Source organism: Myotis davidii, unplaced genomic scaffold (assembly GCF_000327345.1).
Source record: "Myotis davidii unplaced genomic scaffold, ASM32734v1 scaffold329, whole genome shotgun sequence".
Lineage (NCBI taxonomy): Eukaryota > Metazoa > Chordata > Mammalia > Chiroptera > Vespertilionidae > Myotis > Myotis davidii.
Genome location: NW_006300374.1, coordinates 581,921 through 602,062, shown reverse-complemented (window position 1 = coordinate 602,062; position 20,142 = coordinate 581,921). Strand labels below are relative to the sequence as shown.

The 20,142-nt window shown below is 48.4% G+C and overlaps 1 protein-coding gene across 1 annotated transcript in view; it reads left to right on the top strand.

Annotated features, from left to right (window-relative positions):
* TMEM178B (transmembrane protein 178B) overlaps positions 1 to 20,142 on the top strand; it is a 349,600-nt gene that overhangs the window by 313,742 nt on the left and 15,716 nt on the right. The window contains exon 4 of the mRNA XM_015572660.1: positions 5,545 to 5,682. Within this exon, the coding sequence (XP_015428146.1) occupies positions 5,545 to 5,682 (138 nt within the window). The remainder of the gene's footprint in view (positions 1 to 5,544; positions 5,683 to 20,142) is intronic.

Here is a 20,142-nt window from a genome sequence, read left to right as displayed (position 1 = left end):
GCTCCGTGTGGCCAGCTTGGCCTTACTGGTCACGCCACACTCTTGACACTGGGGCCGTTGAGACAGTGTCCTACCGTCAGTCTTCACCATCACAACGAGGTCTAACCCACGCTTTCCCTCACCGCATGTGTGTTTTGAAATTCCAGTCATCATTTTTGTGTGCAAGGTCTCGAAAGAGCAAATAGAAAGCTATTCAGAGCATATTTTTCTTTTCTAAGCGGCATTTATTTAAATGCATGTATCCTGGTTTCCCATGTACAGTTGCAAGCAATACCTTTCAATTTAAATGTTAATAGGAGTGTAAACTTCAAAATCCAAATTTTTCCATGTGGGAGCAGTGCTTTTTCTGCTTCTATTTAATGGCTCTCCCGCCTCTCCTCCTCCACCACCCTCCCTCATTATCCACCCCCTTCTTTCCACTGTGCTGAGCTATATTCTTTTGCTAAAAAGTTTAGAATGCACCTTTCTGTGTTGAAAAATTAGCGTTTCAACGGTAGGGTCATGGAATGTAGATAATGGAGTCCAACCCAACACAATTCATGAAAAGATTTTTCTTTATCTCAGTCTTAGCCCGTGGAATTGGCCTCTCTATTCTGTTGTGTTTTTTCCCCAAGGGGATTATTTTTAGGCTGACCATGCAAATATTCTTCCAAGGCTTCCCACAGGTGAGTTAGGTCTTTCTTTTCTTTCTTTTTCTCTAAAAAGACAGGAAGAGACAGGAAAAAAAACAACAACAACCTCTAAGTGATGTAAGTTCCTGGGTGCAGAGTACTGCTGTGGGCCCAGTGAGCTGTCACAAAGAACAGAAAAGGCAGTTTTTACTTCTAATAAGATAACATTGGCAGGTAGGTGACCTAGGTGGGCAGGAGCGGGGTCATGTGCATATGGGACATTCCATAGGCAGAGTGGCCCCTGGGATTTACCCAAGTACAAACAAAAACATTAGAGATGTTAAGGAAATGAGAATAATGACTAATGCCTTTAAATTCAAATATGGCCAGTCTACTTACCTTTCTAGGGACCTCATGGACTTTTATTTACTTCTTTTCTCTTCCCTTCATTTCCTCATTAATCACATTTATCCTGTGACACTGTGTGTGGTTTGCAAGCCTCCTTTCATCATTTTTTGGAGCAGGATGGGACTGTTAACCCATAAATTAGAAATGATTTTACAATATAAGCGTCAGCGATTTTGATTCTGATATTTTAAGGTGTTATTTTTGTTCTCTAGATAGTTCTTTTCAATAGTACCCTGTTCTTATGTAATGGAGGTAAACTACATTTCTTCTCCTGTCTCTCTGGGAATAGTAATAAGACTTAAATGATTGTTCCTTCTCTGAGTGTCTCCTCGAGGTCTTTCTCCCAGGTTGCAGGCTTTTCTCAGTGATGCTGGCTTGTCTGGTTGGGGTGCTAAAGAGCTGCCTCAAAGTGCTGAGTGGGTGGGTGGGCTTCCTTGGAGAGTGGCCAGGGGTTTCTTCTGAGGCATCCCCAGTGGCAGTGGGGTAGGCCTTTCCTCTGGCAGTGCTCATCACTACAGAGGCCTCTCCCAGCCTCCTGGGAGCCGAGTAGAGGGGACTGGGGTCTCAAGAGTAAGCATCAGTGTTCTCTATGTGCACGGCCACGTGATTGCCCTCTGTGCAGTGGCCCTCAGCTGTGCTGGCCAGCCAGCCTGTGCACAGAGTTTGGTGGGCCCTCCCTTCTCCCCCAGTCCTAAGTACTGGAACTCCACTGTCAGGGTAGGTGAGTGAGAAGGGAGATCTAGAGATCGAGTTTCATCTCAGTCAACTTCCACCAAACCCCTCTTTTGTGCCCCTCCCCTTGTTTACTTGATCCAAAGGCAACTGCTGGGGCCAGTTCATGAGCCTCTGGGCATGGGGCAGTTTGGTTTGCAGCTTCCCAGGCTGCGGGCTTTAGGTTTGGCTCTGAGTCTGCTAAGTCAGTCACACTGTCTATCAGCCTCCCCCCACCCCCCCAACCCCCACCTTTTTTTATTGTTTGTTTGTTAATCCTCACCTGAGGATATTCTTTCCATTGATTTTTCAGGGAGAGTGGAAGGGAGGGAGGGGGATATAGAGATAGAGATAGAGAGATAGAGGTAGAGAGAGGGAGAGGGAGAGAGGGAAGGAGAGAAAGAGTGAAGGAGAGAGAGAAAGAGAGAGATATCGATTGGTTGCCTCCTGGAGGCACCCCGTATGGGACCAGGGCTCAAACCTGCAACCCAGGCATATGCCCTTGACTGGGAATTGAGCCCGGGACCCTTCAGTGCACGGGCTGATGCTCTAACCACTGAGCTCACTGGGCCAGGGCTATCCATCAGCTTTTGTGTGGTTGTCATCCTCTCCTCTCCTATTTTTTCCATCCTTATACATTTCTATCTTTAAAAAAAATCTCTTACCTTGGGAGGAAGAGATGCTGGATACATTTGTTCACTGTCACGATAACCCAGTAGCTCATTAGTTACATTGTGAATTTCATTTTCCCACACAGCTCACTCTCCTTTTACTTCACTGGCTTGAGATAGTCCATTATGTAACTTCTTTGGCTCTTGCTTTTCTTCTCTGTAAGAGAGGAATAGTCTTACCTACTTTCCAGGTTGTTGCTGCAGTTACTCTGAGTTACCACATAGGTTTTAGGGATAAAATAAACAGTTCTGGCAAAATCAGGCTCACGGGGCGATGGTGATGATCCTCCCGGGTCAGTGAAAATACTCAGGTCTGATCTCTGATTCTCTTCCTTCCTTCTCAACCAACAATTTAGCAGGACCCTCCGCTTCTGTTGACATAGCCCTTTGGGGAACAGCAACGTGCACTTATCCATGTTAGAGGCCACAGCCCTCCCCGGCCAGGGACACGGATGACCACGATGGTCTTGGAACTTTTGGAAGAGGAATCATCCTCACCGTTCCTCTTCCTGCTCTCTCCTCTTTTTCTTCTAAGTAACACACACCTTACTTTCCCCTCCACTAATAAGAGCCTTCCCTCTCTCTCTGACTGGCACTTCCCTTTTCCTGCCCAGCCCATTTCCCGGTCCCTGACCCTGGTGGAAACACCCTAAGTGACACTTTATCCACTTCCCACCCCTCACCCCACAGGCGGTACCTTTGCTCCCATGGTCTGCAGAGCGGGGAGCAGTCAGGCCGTCGGTGAGCAAGGCCGAGTGCAGCAGGGAGGGGCTCTCTGGCTTCAGCAGGGTCGTCCACTCTGGTGCTGCTGAAGGGGTCAAGATTTCTCCTAGAAACCTCCATGCATGAAGGGAACCCCTGGTTCCATAGGGGCAGAGGAGAGAAGTTTCCCGACTTATTGAAAGGGATATGAACCTCCTTTCCAGCAAAAATACCCAGCCTCTCTTCCCCTTCCCACAGCCTGTTGCCCCTGAGGACAGTGGAGAGTGGACGAAGCATCTGGAGCAAAGAGTATGTCGTCTCCAGTATGAGTCCAAGTGGACGTGCATGTAGAGGGGACCGTGGAGGGAGCCGGGGCCTGGCTCACTCCAGTCTGTGGCGGTGGCCAAGGAAAGAAGAGACTGATCCTGGTGGCAGTGGAGAAAGCATTGTGGGGAGCTGGAGGGTGAGGGGGACCGTGGGCAGCTGAATAAGGGGTGGTGCTGGCCCGGCTGGCAGGCATGCTCTTTCCCGACTCCATGCTGGTGGTGCTGGCTGAGCCCAGAGCAGGGAGCCTGCTCAGGAAGCATGGCACACACATGTTTGAGCGCTGTGATCCAATGGCGCTCATCACCAAGTTTCCTCAGACACATTTGGTGACATGAACACATTTGACACCTGATTCCCATGGGTATGAAAATCAAGCATCCTTGGCAGTTCCCATAAACGACTATGATGAGTTTTATACCTGGCCTGGCAGGCCCCCTGGGTCAGCGGGGAGGACCTCGGTAGAGCAGGAGCCAGCTCCCTGGTGGACTTGTACCTCTGTGACAGTGCCCGGGTCGTCCTGCTCCCTGTCCAGCCCCTCCTCACGGGACAAGCTCAGCTGCTGTCTCCTAACTCCCTCCCCACTTCCCAGCCAGTTTCCTCCAGGGCTGATCTTCAATGTCAGCATAAGGACATGGGCCAAATCCCTCTCCTGGGGGCAGAGGACTAGAAGGTCTCAAGCCTGAGTCCCAGGATCTGCCATGGCTCCCAATGGGATGGCTGGAGTGAGAGGGGAACAGAGGGGATGTGATGCCCTCATGAGGTATGCGGATCCCAAGGTGAGGTATGGGATAGAGAGACAGAGGTAGAGATAGAGATAGAGAGAGGGAGAGGGAGGGAGGGAAGGAGAGAGAGAGTGAAGGAGAGAGAGAGAAAGAGAGGGGAACGTGGGGGGCATTGTTTCCCAAGGATGAGAATGATGTAGTTTCCCATCAGGCTCCCTGCCCTGCCCCCTCACCCTCCCTTTCTTCCTCTGGGGGATGGCAATGCCCTGGGGTCCTCTAGCCTTCTCTGGCAATGTCCTCAGGGGCAGAGGCCCTGGCAATGGCTTCACTCCTGCTTGGAGCCTCATCGGAAGGATGGGGTCTAGTGGATAGACTCAGATATAGGTGGATGGGACAACACAGGAGGACATGGAGCTGCAGGCAGAGGTGCTGGGGCTGGGAGGAAGGAGTTCATGACAAATGGGTGGGTGTCACCCAGGAGAAGGTATTAGAGGGTTGGATTTCAGGGACGAGACAGGTGGGGTGGGGTATGCATTGGCGGGCAGAGAGGAGCCAGGAGGAAGTTGAGCTGATGGAGAGGCTGAGTGAGGCTCACTAAAGTGGGCAGCAGCTCTGCCCTCTTCCTGCCACTAAAAATACCTCCTTCCCAGACAGCCCTCCTGTTTCCTGCACCCAGGCCAGGCTTTGTCGGGCATGGAGCAGGGAAGGGCCTGGTTCAGAAGCTGGACTGACCTGGGTGTGGGGCTGAGAGGGTCTGCTCCAGGCTCAGTCTCAAAGCAGGAGGTGTGGCTCTCCAGCCTGCAGCCCCTCATGCAAGAAAGCTGAGGCCTGGGAGCCAACTTGGAGGGAAGGAAATAGCAGCTGCAGGCAGCATCCTCCTTACACAGGACCTCCTGGCAGAACCAGCAAATCCCAGAGTGGAGGGAAGGAGCTCTTGGCAGGTGCAGCCTGACCCCACCCAGCTGGGAGGTGAATGATGCTGAGGTTAGGACCGGGGAGCCTTGCCAATCTGGGTTGGATGCTCTGATGTAACGCTCACTAGGTCTATGGCGTGAAGCAAGTTGCTCCATCTTCCAACGGGGATAACACAGTACCTGGCTCAGAAGGTTGTTAGAGATGCTGGATGCACAGCACTGTGCCTGGTGCAGAGGAAGCATGCAAGTGACAACTGTTATGATGATGGTTTCTCCCTGCATCTAGGTACCCACGATGCAGTCACCATCGGGGTTCTGGCCTCTACAAACAGGTTTATATGCAAACCTGTCTGAAAAGGCAGGTTCCTTCCTTCCCCCACACAGTGCCCCACCGCTCCCCCTCTGCCTGGGCTCGGGTGCACCCCGACGCTGAGTTCCAGGCTCTGATGCTAACCCCTGCCTTCCTACTTACCCACAGACCTGCGTAGGATGACAGCCGGCTTCATGGGCATGGCGGTGGCCATCATCCTCTTCGGCTGGATCATCGGCGTGCTGGGCTGCTGCTGGGACCGAGGCCTTATGCAGTATGTGGCCGGGCTTCTCTTCCTCATGGGAGGTAAGGTGCAGGCTTGGGGGGGCCTGTCGGGGGAAAGGTCCGGTTACTAGGATTCTGGAGGAACAGCTAAGTGCACTGCAGATGAAAGCCACAACTCTGTGGGTCTCTACCCATTCATTTATTCCTTTATCATTTTTTTGAATTCTTCTTAATCACATGTCCCTGCACTAGCTGCTGGGGATGCAGAGGCTAATGAGACTAATAAGGTGTGATCCTTGCCTGCTGGGGGGGGACTGTGCAGCTATGGCATTGAGGCGGGTATCAGACGCAGAGTGAGCGTGAACCCCGGAGATCCTTGGGCATTTTATACACACATTAGACTTCAGGGTGAAAAGTGGGTGCTATCTGGGCAGTTTCCCCTTTGAAAGCTTCACCCTTGATTTATGCTTCCTAAATGCTGCTCCTGTTTCCAAATGAGGCACCTGCCCTTGTGCCTGCCCCCTTACTCTCTGACTGCCATGGCCAAGAACCAATCCAGTCCTTAGGAAGGGATTGTAGATGAACCATGTGGCTGTGCAGGAGCAGGTCCCAGTCCACGGGAAGTGAGTGCTAATCCACAGTCACAGGTGCCTCCTTTCTCCATGAAGAGCTAAAATGTGCCCTTTGGTCTCCTGGTGTGAGCCTCAGATGGAAGCAAAGCGAAGCATTGGGTGTGCCCGTTACAGTCTGCCCCGCAGGGAAGAGTGCATTGAGAAATAGCGGAGCCAGGTAGAGGGGAATTGGGCTTGGATTGAGGGAATTAGAAGTGTTTATGGAAAGAAAGGAAAATGTGTTCTACCAATGGAAACAAATGTCAGTAAGACTTTGAGCTCATGTGCCTCTGCCCAGCCCAGGTCCCTGTGGTGGATGCCTGGCTCTGGGGTCTGAGCAGAGGAGGGAGGTGAGGAGCAGGCCAGCTGGGGAAAGGAGGTGGCTGTGCCTCTAGGTGTGCACAGGTCTCCGGGGGCTGTGAGCAAAGGGCTGGGAGGGGAATGGCAAGACTCATCCTGGGGCCTGCCCATTGGGCCCACACCTGCTGTTATGGCAGAGGCTGGTGGAGGGAGGGTCCAGGTGGCTCTCTCTAGAGCAGTGGTTCTCAACCTTCCTAATGCCGCGACCCTTTAATACAGTTCCTCATGTTGTGGTGACCCCCAATTTCATTGTTACAAATTGAACATAATTAAAGCATAGTGATTAATCACAAAAACAATATGTAATTATATATGTGTTTTCCAATGGTCTTAGGCGATCCCTGTGAAAAGGTCATTCGACCCCTAAAGGGGTCGCGACCCACAGGTTGAGAACCGCTGCTCTAGAGGTTCCCACATCCCTCCTCCTGAGCTCCCACAAAACCAGCCCTGCTGACCTTTTCCATGCCTCGGTGTCCTCCTCGGTGAAACCAGGGGGAGCCTGGTTTTCAAACTCTGTTTTAGGAGCAGCTAAATCCTTTTGGTTCCCACTTCCAGTCAAAATCTTGCGTGGACCCTGAAATGTAAGAAGGTAGAGTGGAGGAGCTCTGTTTGTAGTGAGTGTTCTTGCTAAGACTCTTGGTTTTACAAAGATGGGCTCCAGTAACACGGGGCTTTTCTAGGACTTGGAGGGTCTCCCAGGAATCTGAGAAAAGCTGAGCAAACAGGCCTCGGGCTGAGCAGGAATAGAAATGGGAGCTCTTGGAGATGACACGCTCTCATCGCCTCCTCCTCCAGCTCTCCGCACACATCCTCTGATCCCCCTCTCTCCAGGCCATGCATGTGGCTCACATCTGCCCAGGTGCTAAGTCTCCAGGGTCTGTCCACTTCCTTCTGGGCTGCTAAAGACAGAGAGGGAACATTAGTGTCCTTGCAGAGAGCCCAGAGCAGCTGCCATCTGCTGAGTCCATGGGTGGGCTTTGTGAGGATCTAGGGAGGAGCTACTCAGGAGCAGAAGCTGTGCTTCCCCTCACCTGCCCAGCAGGGGGAGCTACACTGAGAGGCTGGGGTATTGACCCAGAAATGATGCCTTGATCCATAAAACCCTGTGTGTCAAAAAGAGATGTTTCGGTACCAACCCTTCTCATAACCTGACCAGTCCTTGCCCTCCAAGAGTTGACCTTCTAGGTTGATCTGTGGATTAAATGGGAGGCCGGTCACCTGTGACAGCATCTCATGGACACAGCAAAGCAATCAGCCACTCAAACTATAGTTTGTATGGCAAAGTGAGATAAGGCCCATGGCCTTAGCTTGCACCCAGACTGGATTTCAGGCACCTGTAACAGGCACAGACAGGTGCCAAAGAGTGAGGTTGGGCGACAGGTGAGACCAGCTGGTGGGGACCAACCTCAGCAGTGCTTGGGAGCTGGCCAGTCCTGGTGAGCAGGTGCAAAAGGAGGGGTTGGCAAGAGTGCAAAGGTAAGTTTGAAGTCAAGAGTCCGAAGGTGGAATTGAGATTAACTTTGGGTGAACCGACTAGGGCCAAAATGAAAACGGAAGAAATCTCCTCACAACCTGTTCGGATGTGAAGGAAGAGGGCCCACACTGAGCACGTCTCTGCTCCACATTGAACTGTTTCCCTGGGCTAGAGAGAGGGCGCCCCGCACCTTGTGAAATAAGCAGCAACAAATTGTTTAATTAACACTCAACCCAGAGGAGGCAATTAGTTAAGTAGGGCAGCTTTGTTGAGCCAGGAGGCTGGGGGTGGTGGGTGGGATCCAGTTTTCCCTTTGGCAGGGGCTCCGGGGGAGAATCTAGCCCAAACTGGCACAACACCATTCCGGTGCCAGCAACTGCCAGAGACAAGTGTCTCGATGAATCATCAGTGGTAGTCTGCGCAGGAATAGGATGGCACGGGGGAAAGACAGCCTGGCGAGGCAGTGTATGACTGCTATGATTACTTGTGATCCACTGGCAGGGTGAGCCTCAGAGCCGCCTCATGCACACAGATCTACAAGATGACTGTGAGCATCCAGCGCATGCCTTCCCCATCCTCCCACGCTCTTGGGAGACATCCATCATCTCTGCCGCCGCCCGGACAAAGCCTCCATGAGCCCTCATCTAGGCTGGAGCCCCCTATCTAGACGCTGACTCCATTCTGCCACCCAGCAACCAGTCCTTTACAGAGCAGTTAGCATCATTTCTAAAAAAACCTATAAAGTAGATATGTCACTCATCAGCTACCGGTGCGCCAAAGGTCTCCAGTTGAATTTAAAATCCAAATTCCTTTCTCTTCTTTGGAAGCTGTCTTAGATAACTCGGGCTGCTGTAACAAACTACCATAGACTGGGTGTTTATAAACAATATGCAATTATTTCTCTGTTCTGGAGGCTGGAAAGTCCAAGGTCAAGGCACTGAACCATTCAGTGCCTGTTGAGAACCTACTTTCTGGTTTATAGATGACACCTTCTTGCTGTGTCCTTTCATGGAGGAAGGAGTGAGGGAGCTCTCTGGGGTCTCTTTTACGAGGGCACTGATTCCATCCCTGGGGGTTCTACCCTCCTGATCTAAGCACCTCCCAAAGGTCTCTCCTAAGACCATCACCCTGGGGTTAGGACTTCAGCAAAGGAATTTGGGGACGCACAAACATGCAGTCTATAGCAGGAGAGCCCTATGTAATCCGGCTCACTCTCTCACCCTCTTTCCTGTTCCTTCCCCTACACTCATGTCACTCCACCCGTGGGCTGCCTTTGTGTCCTGGGACACAGAATGTTGAGTCAAGGCACCAGACGAAGCTGGCGGGCCCCTTTGCCTACAGTGTTTTCCCACCAGTGTCTGAGGGCAAGGTCCCTCCTAGGATTCAGAGAGGGTTTCCTTGACCACTAACGCCATGAAGCCACCCAGTCACTCGTGACATCTCAATTTAGTTTTCTGCAGCACACTCACTACTTTCTGAAATGTTTGTTACTGTTTTGTTTTTAGTTGATTTTTTTTGCCAGCTTAAAAAATTATTATCTCAAAATTTCTATGGATCAGAATTCCAAGCACAGCTTGACTGGGTTCTCTGCTCAGAGAACTATAATCAAGGTGCCAGCTGGGGCCAGGGTCTCAAAGACCCAGCGGCACAAGACTCCAACCTGCCGTGACCCGCCCTGTGTGAGCCTTGGGACCGCCTCTGCCCGGCCAGCCCCACCAGCCCCACCAGCCCCGCAAGAGCCTTGAGTCCCGGCCTGTGAGAGGTGCTCCATGCACCTCCTGGTGTGACCGGTTGTGGTTGTTACACCATAATGGCTTTTTATGATATAGATTGAATGGGTAGTACAGAGTTCCCATTTTACTCTCTACCCCTGAACATGGCTTTCCCTATTATTAATATCTGGTATTAGTGGTGTATATTTGTTATAATTAATAACTACTTTTTATAATTAGTAACTACTATTTGTTATAATTAATCATTATTAATAACTACTATTCAGAGTTTATCCAGATTCTTATGTTTTACCGATGTCCTTTTTCTGTTCCCGAGTCCCATGAAGGATTCCCCATCACACTTAGTTGTCATGTCTCCTTGGGCTCCTCTCACTGTGACAATTTCCCAGACTGTCTTTGTTTTTGATGACCTTGACTGTGTTTAGGAGTGTTGGTCATCTGTATTGTAGGATGCTCCTCTGTTGGGACTTGTGTGATGTTTGTCTCATGAGTAGCCTGGTTTATGGGTTGGGGGAGAAAAACCACACAGGCAGGTGCCACGTCCATCACGTCATTTCAAGGGTATAGCCATGATTTGTTTATGACAGTTGATGATGACCTTGGTCATCTGGCTGAAGTCGTGGGTGTTAGCTTTCTCCCCTGTGAACTTACTCTTTCTTCCCTGTTTCCATACTGTCTGCTCTGGAAGGAAGTCATGGTCACTGCCCACACCCGAGGAGGGGGAAGTTAGGCTCCCTGTCCTTGAGGGCGGAATATCTACGGAAGTTATCTGGAATTCTTTTACACAGGAGATTTGTCTCTTCTTCCCTATTTATTAATTTATTCAATCATCTATTTGTATCAGTGTGGACTCTTGGAAATTTACTTTATACTTTGGTTATAACCCAACATTATATTTCATTGGTCCAGCTTTGGCCCTTAGGAGTTCTTTCCATTGGCTCCTGTGTCCCTTTGCTACACTCCTATCAATGTGGGTTTGGTTTTTGTTTGTTGTTGTTGTTTTTTGGACATTTAGTTTTTGGCACTATGAAGTGCCCCAGTCCTAGAATCAGCCATTTCTCCAAGGAGCCCGTGTACCTTTTAATGGAGAGTGGTATTAGAAACCAAGATCGGGCCACGAGGTGTCTGCAGTGTTTTTAACTTTCTGTGTTTGTTCATTGACTACCCCACCCAACACTTAGGTGTAGGCTCCTTGAGCCCCGGAGCCTGTCTGCCTTGTTCTGCACAGTGTCTGCACTCTTCAGATGCCTGTTGAACACATGCATTGCAAACGTGAATTATGTGCAAGAAACAAAAAGGATTTTTTTTTTGGGGGGGGAAATCTCAGCTTTTTAATTTATTTTTACAATATACGAAATAAATCTATTACCAGATTGTAGATACAAAATATTTAGCCATTTACATGCAATAAACATTAATATTTCAAGAAAAAAGATTTAAAATATAATAATATTACCAAAACTGTACTAGCATAGTATACTATCACAAAAGTTGTAGGAAATACTAAAAATCTGCAAATAACAGGATTGCTTCTATTATAAAGTTTTTTTTCCCCTCTGGTTCTATTTTTGTTCATCAGTTTATGTTGTTCATTATATTCCACAAATGAGTGAGATCGTGTGATATTTATCTTTCTCTGACTGGCTTATTTCGCTTAGCATAATGTTCTCCAGGTCCATCCATGCTGTTGCAAATGGTAAGAATGTCTTCTTTTTTACAGAAATGTAGTATTCCATTGTGTTGATGTACCAAGTTTTTTAATCCACCATCTGCTGATGAGCACTTAGGCTATTTCCAAATCTTAGCTATTGTAAATTGCGCTGCTATGAACATAGGGGTGCATATATCATTTCGGATTGGTGTTTCTGATTTCCTGGAATATATTCCTAGAAGTGTGATTACTGGGTCAAATGGGAGTTCTATTTTTAATTTTTTTGAGGAAACTCCATACTGTTCTCCACATTGGCTGCATTCCCACCAGCAGTGCACAAGGGTTCCTTTTTCTCTGTATCCTCGCCAACACTTGTTGATTTGTTGATCATAGCCATTCTGACAGGTGTGAGATGGTACCTCATTGTTGTTTCGATTTGCATCTCCTGATGATTAGTGACTTTGAGCAAGTTTTCATGGCCTTCTGTATGTCTCTTTTCAAAAGTGTCTATTTAGGTCCTTTGCCCATTTTTTGATTGGATTATTTATCTTCCTTTCATTAACTTGTATGAGTTTCCTGTAAATTTTGGAGATTAAACCCTTATCTGAGGTAGCATTGGTAAATATGCAGTGGGCAAGGATTCTCCTATGCAGTGGGCAAGGATTTTGTCTTGACAGAGCAGCAGTCCTTCAAGAAAGTATTCTCTCGCCGAAACCGGTTTGGCTCAGTGGATAGAGCGTCGACCTGCGGACTGAAGGGTCCCGGGTTCAATTCCGGTCAAGGGCATGTACCTGGGTTGCGGGCACGTCCCCAGTAGGGGATGTGCAGGAGGCAGCTGATTGATGTTTCTCTCTCATCGATGTTTCTAACTCTCTATTCCTCTTGCTTCCTCTCTGTAAAAAAAAAAATCAATAAAATACTTAAAAAAATGATTTACTGAAAAATTATTTTAAAAAAAAAAGAAAGTATTCTCTCTTATCTTTCATTCTGGTCTTATCTTCCCATTCATGAGATGCCTTATTCTCATTTTAACTTTATCTGAACACTCCTAACGTCCCTGTAGAGCAAGTCTCAAATTCCCTTTGGAAGTAGGGAATGTTAGAAATGGGAAAGACCACCCTGTTGTGACTCGGTTGGGCTTCATCTTGGGCACCAAAAGGTTGCTGTTTTGATTCCTGGTCAGGGCATATGCCCAGGTTGTGGGCTTGATCCCTGGTAGGGGCGTACAGAGGCAGCCGATTGATGTCTCTCACACATTGATATTTCTTTCTCCTCTTTTCCGCTCTAAAAAAATCAATAAAATTCTTTTTTTAAAAAAGTCTTTTTAGATATGGAAGGGACCTAGAGATCATCCAGTTTGACCTCCTTGTCTTCCCAGACAGCAGTAGTCATGTCAGTTGTCCTAGGTCACCCCGCTAGTGAATGGCTTAACTGAGCCAGAGCCCAGGCTGTGCCACCAGCCTGGATACTTGAAGCCCCTGTTTCCAGTACTCCGTGTTGAAGGTCCCCACGACCCCCTGTGTCACACACATTAGCATGGCTCCAGTTCTGTGCTTCTGAGCAGATGCCAGTGTTCCCAGAATCTCCCATATTCCCTTTCTGTTCCTCCCTTCTCAAAGCACACAGGGGCGTCTGGAGGTGATGGTGGCCATAATTGAGGGCAGGGATGGTAATGGGAAAAGGAAATCATTAAAGGTCCCTTTCCTACCACCTGTGGTCAGTGTAACCTTTTCTACCTCCCAGTTAGTCAGGGGGAACGAGGAGAATGCCCTAAAGAAGCTCGAGCTCTCAAGTTTGAGTGATTGCAGTAATTTGCAAACCACTGATGCCAAATGCCTCCCCCCACAGCTCACCAGAGAGCAGTTCATCTGTGTGACGAGCCCCACACACCCCTCTTCTGATAGACAAAGACCTTGATAAAGGCCCAGCATTTCTGAAAACTTACAAGCCGAACATGAGAAGTCTAAGACAGAGGTGTCTTGCCTGGAGGACTATTTCTTTAAGGCAGTAAGTCATTTTAGGGACTCCAATGAAGTAGAACAACGTCCATGTTCCCATCAGCCTCTGCCACTGTCATTCCTCACTCCAGCATGACTTACAAACATGGCTGAGACGGTGTTTCTGGAAGACCAGGAAGCCCTATGCCTCAAACTTCATAACTCATGGGTAAGAGAGGAAAAACCATGTATATTAGATAATCTGGAAGGAAGAATAAATTCAGTATAAGAAACCCTTAATAAATGGTGGCTGTTACAAGTATATGTATATCCTAAGTGAAGTCCATTTTAGTAGGCAGAGAAGGGTCCATGATATACCATGACCAGTCAAGGGCATAAAACTTATTTACTTACCCTGCTAGATTGCTTTTATAGTTTCCTGGGAGGTTTCACTAGAATGTTGTGACTCTCCTCTTGACTTTTTGTCTTCTATCCTTTCTTTTCATAATCCTAAGCAGAGCTCCATAAACGACTTCACACCCTGGAGCATGTCTTGCCCTTTGGAAGGAATATGTTTGAATATTTATTAGCATTTGATAATTGCTTTCAAAACAAAGACATCAGGAGGAGACACATTATCAGGGGGATTAGGAAATGACATTCACTTTGGCCTAACGTAGAATGAGTGGCCAGGATCTATCACTCCAGCAGCCCAGGCAGCAGGAGAGGTCATTTCCCTTTAGAATTGGAATGGACGCCAAAGGGGTGACACCCTGGTCCCCAGTGGTAACCTAACTTTGCTCTTATAGGTTGCCTCCTTTATAGATTTGCCCTTCAGAAGAGAATACTAAGCAGCTTTGGCCCTGCAAGCCCAAATCTGGTCAATGAAGGCCTTGTCAGATACCCTATAACCTGCCTGTCCAAACATTCAAGAAAACCACATATTCACTGATCAGGGGTTGCTTTGTCACTGAATTCCCAGAGGAATATGCTGAGACAGAGCCGACCCTGGAAGGAGATGGACGGCAGGGTGGTTTGTGAAGATATCTAGGAGAGCTCTTTGGGAAGAACCAATCCTTGTTTCTCAAAGTCCCTGCCCACACTTGCCCATGAGCTACCTTCAATTTCCTGCCACACAGTTGGAGACGGGGGTGTGAAGTCCTTGCTCATGAAGGAGAATCATCCAACTGTAAGGGGGAATTAGAGTATTAGTACAGGACAAAGGAGCCTTGGAATAGCCACACTCAAACCCACAGCTTCCCAGGCCTGCCTCCAGCACTGTGCCACCCTTAAACCCTGAAGCCACATGGGCCTGCTTCCCGCACCGTGCCACTCTTACACCCTGCAGCCACACAGGCCTGCCCCCCGCACCGTGCCATGCTCGCAGGACACTGCAGCCTTTGACACAGGAGCTCCCAGAGAGCTTGATAAATTCCCCTAACTCAGGCCAAGTCCCTTGTGCTTGAAATCACCTCTCATCCTTGATGACTGAATAATACACAAAACATGTTGCCCTTCTCTTCAAAAGCCAACTCCCTGGACATTGCCAGCACAGCCTGCTAATAAGGCAAGACTGAGTTCACCACTCACTGAGGTAAGGGAGTGCACCTCTTTGGGAAGCTGACAAACACAGGGGAAGGGGGTTGGGGGCACTAAGGTCAGAATTTACTGAGAATTGGAAGTCTGGGTTAAGTTCTTTATTTCAGTGCGGGTGTTTGATTAAAATTGGGTAAGAATACTGATAGTGCCCAACATTGGTGGAAACAGCAGGACTGATGAAATCTTAGAGCACACACCGTCTGTTGAATCTTCCAGTGGAAGAGTTGATGGATATTTTGAGAAGTTCCTATAATGAACAATCAAACCACTTCTGTGGGCAGGACAGGCCCAGAAGTGAAAAATAGCAAAGTTAGGTTACCATGGACAGTAAGGTATGTTTTGGGCCACTGTCTGGGACCGGGGGCGGTGTGTGTGTGTGTGTGTGTGTGTGTGTGTGTGTGTGTGTGTGTGTGTATGTGTGTGTCACTCAGGATGAGTGATTTCTCCACAGCCTGGTGCCTTCCTGACTGGCTGCCTCCACCAACACAGACGTGCTCAGATGTGTCTGAATTATTGGGTTAATGTTGAATGTAAATAGTCCAGACTTAGGCTGGGACCCTGACACCCTGAGGTCGCATGTCACGAAAACAAGACTCTCCTGGGGTAGAAATACTGGCATCGCTGCACTGAAGTGGGGTCCCTGTCATCAGGTGGGGGGTGGGGGAAGGGCAGACTGGAGCAGAGAGAGCAGGGTGGCTGGGGACATCTCCGTTACTAGGTGGGGTGCAGAAAAAACAGATGTCTCCAGCAGCCTTTTCAGTGGAAACAGAAAGACCCAGAAGGTGGTGGTGACTCCACAGTGCTTGATTGCCATGGAAACTTAGGTGGTTTCTAAAGCAACTTCAAAAGCTGCCCTCCCTGTGGCTCTTCTGGATGATCTTACAGAGGTGTGCAAGCCTCAGAGAAAGGGAACTTGTCAGGCAAGCTTCTGGCCCTTGAAACAAGTCACAAATCAAAGGAAAATGCTGGAGCCTGAAGTAAATGGAGGGAACCCCTCCTGCTGGGCTTCAGAGCTGCTCCCAGGAAGCAATGAAGAGGAAGGAGCTGGAGGGATTTCCTTCTTCCTCCTGTCCTGTCCTGGGGGCAGAGGGATTGAGGACAGGTGAGAAGTGGCACCAGAAATAGCCAGGCTCAAGGGCCGGGGCTGGGGGACTCTGCTGGGAAAGGCTCCTGCCACACCCCTCTCTCCCTCTCCCCCATCCCATCCTCCTATTTCTTGGATGTCTGAGATGCACCCTGTGTATGGGGACTGAGGCCAGAGGATCAGACACCAGGGGAAATGGTACAGACCAGACCCAGGACTGAAAGGTAGGCTGGAGGGCATTGCCAGCAGGCAAACTGTAGTGTGTACAGAGGAATTAGGGCCCAGCTCCCTCTGGGTACCAGAGGGATGACTTGGAAGAGTGGCCCAATTTATAGAGCCAGGGAGCAAGGCCAGGCAGCCCCCATAGTGCATTGGACACACCATTGGGACCACAAACCATCCCTGCACCCCACTGTGTGTGGGGGGCGGGGCGGGTGCTGGCAAGGCAGGACTGTTTGACTGTCCACATTGTACAGGGGCACTGGTGATAGCCCTGAAGGCCCGGGGGTGCTAATGGGAGACTGACAATGGGCAGGGGTTATGAAGCTGGCCCCTGAGTGGTCAAGGTAGTCTGCTCTTGTGGACATACTTTTCATCCTAACAGAACTTGGGCTGTTGGGACAGGTGGGTAGTGCCTTGCATTATCCCCAGCTATGAAATAATTGGAGAAAGAGGGCCTGTGTAGGGCTGCTGTACCTCCCTGACATTCTGGAAGCCTCCTAATTGCAAACACTTCCTTGTTATTAGATCATATCTCATGCCTTGGGGGTTGGAAAATACTCTCCCTAGCTGTAGAAGCCATCAGGAGATCAAGGATGTCTGAGATGTCGCTGTGAGAGGGGCGAGCCCATCGCCACTTTACTTAGCTATCAAACCTGCCTATTATTCATTAAATAAAACAACCAGTTGTTGAGCACCTGCTAAGCAGTAGGTGCTGTGGAGGATAAAAGGAAATAGAACTCATTCCTACCTTGGAGTTGCTCACATTTTTAGAGAGGAGTCAGACACCGAGACCCATTACTGTGATAACTGAGCTGTTTTCCTTTGAATGACTGACATCTTCACAATGCAAAATAATAAAAACAAAAGGATTCTGTCTTTTCCGCAGTATAGAAGACAAGGGCATCTTCAATCTACCATTCTTAGGGAAGGAAGGTTCTGGTCATCCAAAAAGGGTGGGTGAGGATCATTTATGGTTCGGGTAACACTTTTCAGTTCACAGGACTGTAAGGTCTCATTTGACCTTCAAACCCCCTTAGGAGTCAAGTGGAGGAGGCAGACAGGGAGAGGGTAAGAGATTGCTGAGCATCTCTGCTGTATCAATGGTAAATGCTCTTGAAACATTTCTTTCATCTTCCTAGCAGCCCTTAAGGTTGTCATTACCACCCTAATTTTGTAGATAATGAGCTGAGCCCAGGGAGCCATGAAACAAACTAAGAGTCATGCAATTAAGTAAATGGTGGAGCCTAAATCTAAGGTGCTCACACTAATCCCCGCCCTTTCTTCTCTGTTCCTGGGACCTGGTAAAAGGCCACCTAGCAGGCCACCTGGGATCAAGAAGTAGGCCTGAGAACTTAACCAGCACGGCAGACATAGGCTTACTGGAAAGCATTCATTTACAACTGTAAACCAGAGAGGACCCCTCTCTACCCCCACCAGCGAGGGGCAGGTCTATGTTTGGGGCAAGGCAGGAGGAATTAGGGTGGAGAAGGCCTAAAGGGAGGCACTGCTATCATCAAAGCGTTAAAAATGGCATTAGGTCAGGTCTGCATCAAAGTCCTGTAATCTTAGGCACGTTTATCCTCTCTATCGCTCAGTCTCACCGTCGGTAAAATAGAACCCATCTTGTGGGGTTGTTGTGAGAATTAAGTAAGTTGTGGAATGTGCCTAGAACTGTGCCTGGCCCAGAATGAGCACTTTCTACATTTTGATTCACGTGTGGTCAGTTTATCCCTGGCACTTGCCTTCTCTGCAGATCCCAGTGCTTGCCTAGACACTTGAAGTACCTTGGCCAAGGTCACATAGTTCCCAGGCCAAGGATTCCAACTCAGATCTATTTGACGCTGAAGGCTGGGTTCTTAATAATCATGCAGCACTATCTGCCAGATAATAATGAACTTTTTGACATATTTACAATCCTTCTGCAGCTCATGACCCAACAGGGCGAGAGACAACCCCACACAGACGTTCCATCATAAAAGACGAAGGGCGTTGCTCCTGGGGTGACAGAAAAGATAAGGCTGATTCTGTCCAAGGAATTGTTCTTAGAGAAATAGGAAATGAGCCCCATTGGCTGAGGGCCTTATCTTTTCAGATGCTCTGAGACGAGACAAAGCCTGGGGCTCACGTGGCAAAAGGAAGAATCCGTACTTACTGCTTCTGTCACTCAGCCGCCAACCCGTTTCATCTCTTGGTGTCTGGTATCTCCTCCCAGCATGCCACGAAGCTGCCTTTCAGAGACTCGCTTCCTCCTGGCTGCTCCACCTCTCACCTTAAATCTCCTCTTCCTGGCCTCAGTAGGATTTATCTTTCTCTATCTTTCCTGAAACTCTCATCTCTTGTCTTCCATGACAGCGCACTCATGACTTTTCCTCTTCTCTGTCTTTTCTGTTTCCATGCTCTCTGTCTTACCTGTAAGTGTGGGTGCCAATTCTCTCTTTTTCCCTATAAACACATCCCCTTGGCAACAACACTTACCCTCACAGTGATCATTATCTCTGCACAGAGGAGTCTGGAACCTGCATGGAAAACAGTCTTTTCTGAGCTGTAGGCTCATGTTTTCCATTAACATCTCCACCCTTCTGGAACCTCAAGCATGCCTTGAACTAGACTTGTCCTTTCTCTACATACATTATGCGTGTGCTTTATGTTTATTGCATGCATGCTCGACACTGGCTTATTGTAGGCACCTGATAAATGCCAGGTTTCTCCATTCCCTTTCCCCGATGAAATGAGCTTCTTTTCTTGATTTCCTCAGCACTTCAGTCTGTCACTCACCTCTAGGTCATTTTTCACTTTTCTGGTTTTACCTGTACCTTTCCATCAATTGTCAACATCTGCCAATATTTCCTTTGCAATATTCTTTGTGGCCCATTCATTCACTTACATCTGCTGAGTGCCATGCAGGCTCTTCGTACTATTGCAGTAATTTGACAGCCATTTAGCCCTTGGTGGACAGAAATCTTTGCCTGCCACTTAGTTGCCAACCTCTGAGCCTCCTTTTTGTCACCTGTAAAATTGAGATAGAACTGCCTACTGTGCAGGTTTGTTGTGTTGCTGGAATGAGATAATATAGAGAAAGCACCTATTGAGGGATTTGTATTCCATAAATGTTCCTTTCCATACTGCCCACTAAATTCAACCTTTACACCATACTGTCTGTCTAAAATACACTCATTACCATGTCATTTCTCTGATGGGAAACATTCTGAGTTCCACATTATTGACAGAATAAAGGGCAATGCCCCCAGCATGGAGTCTAGTGTCAACCACAATTCTGTCTCAGACTGGCCTCCCGCCACACAGAGTACTTTTCATTCTCGGCCTCATGCCACCTTTCTCTGTCTATTGAAGCCTGCGCTTCCTCGAGACTCAGCTTATAGTTAGCATCTTCCAGAAACCTTTGAATCATGTGAACTCAAACAGGACTACTCGGCACTCAGACATTCCTTTGCACCATTTTGATGGCACTTAGCTCATAGTGAGTACCTTGGAGAGGAGAAATCTAGTTCATTTCCTATCTGCTCCCTGGGATTAAGCATCCATGGTGGCAGAGGCCTCATCCTTGTTGGCTGCTCTAGTCATCAATTTGTTCTTTTTCATTTTAAACCTTAATAGGATTTCTGATAACTTTGGGTCCTTTCTGCTAGAGTGACATAAATTGAAGTCAGTACCATCTTCCTCCAACAGTCTTTCAAATATTTGGAGACATACTATTGCACTTCTAATTATCTGCTTTACAAACTGAATTCAACTCAGTAAACACTGAGTGCCTACTATGTGCCAGGCAGTGTGCTAGCACCCAGGACACATAAACAAGAACGTGTGTGGTCCCTGTGGCAAGTGCTGGAGGCAGCGTGATTGGTGCCATCA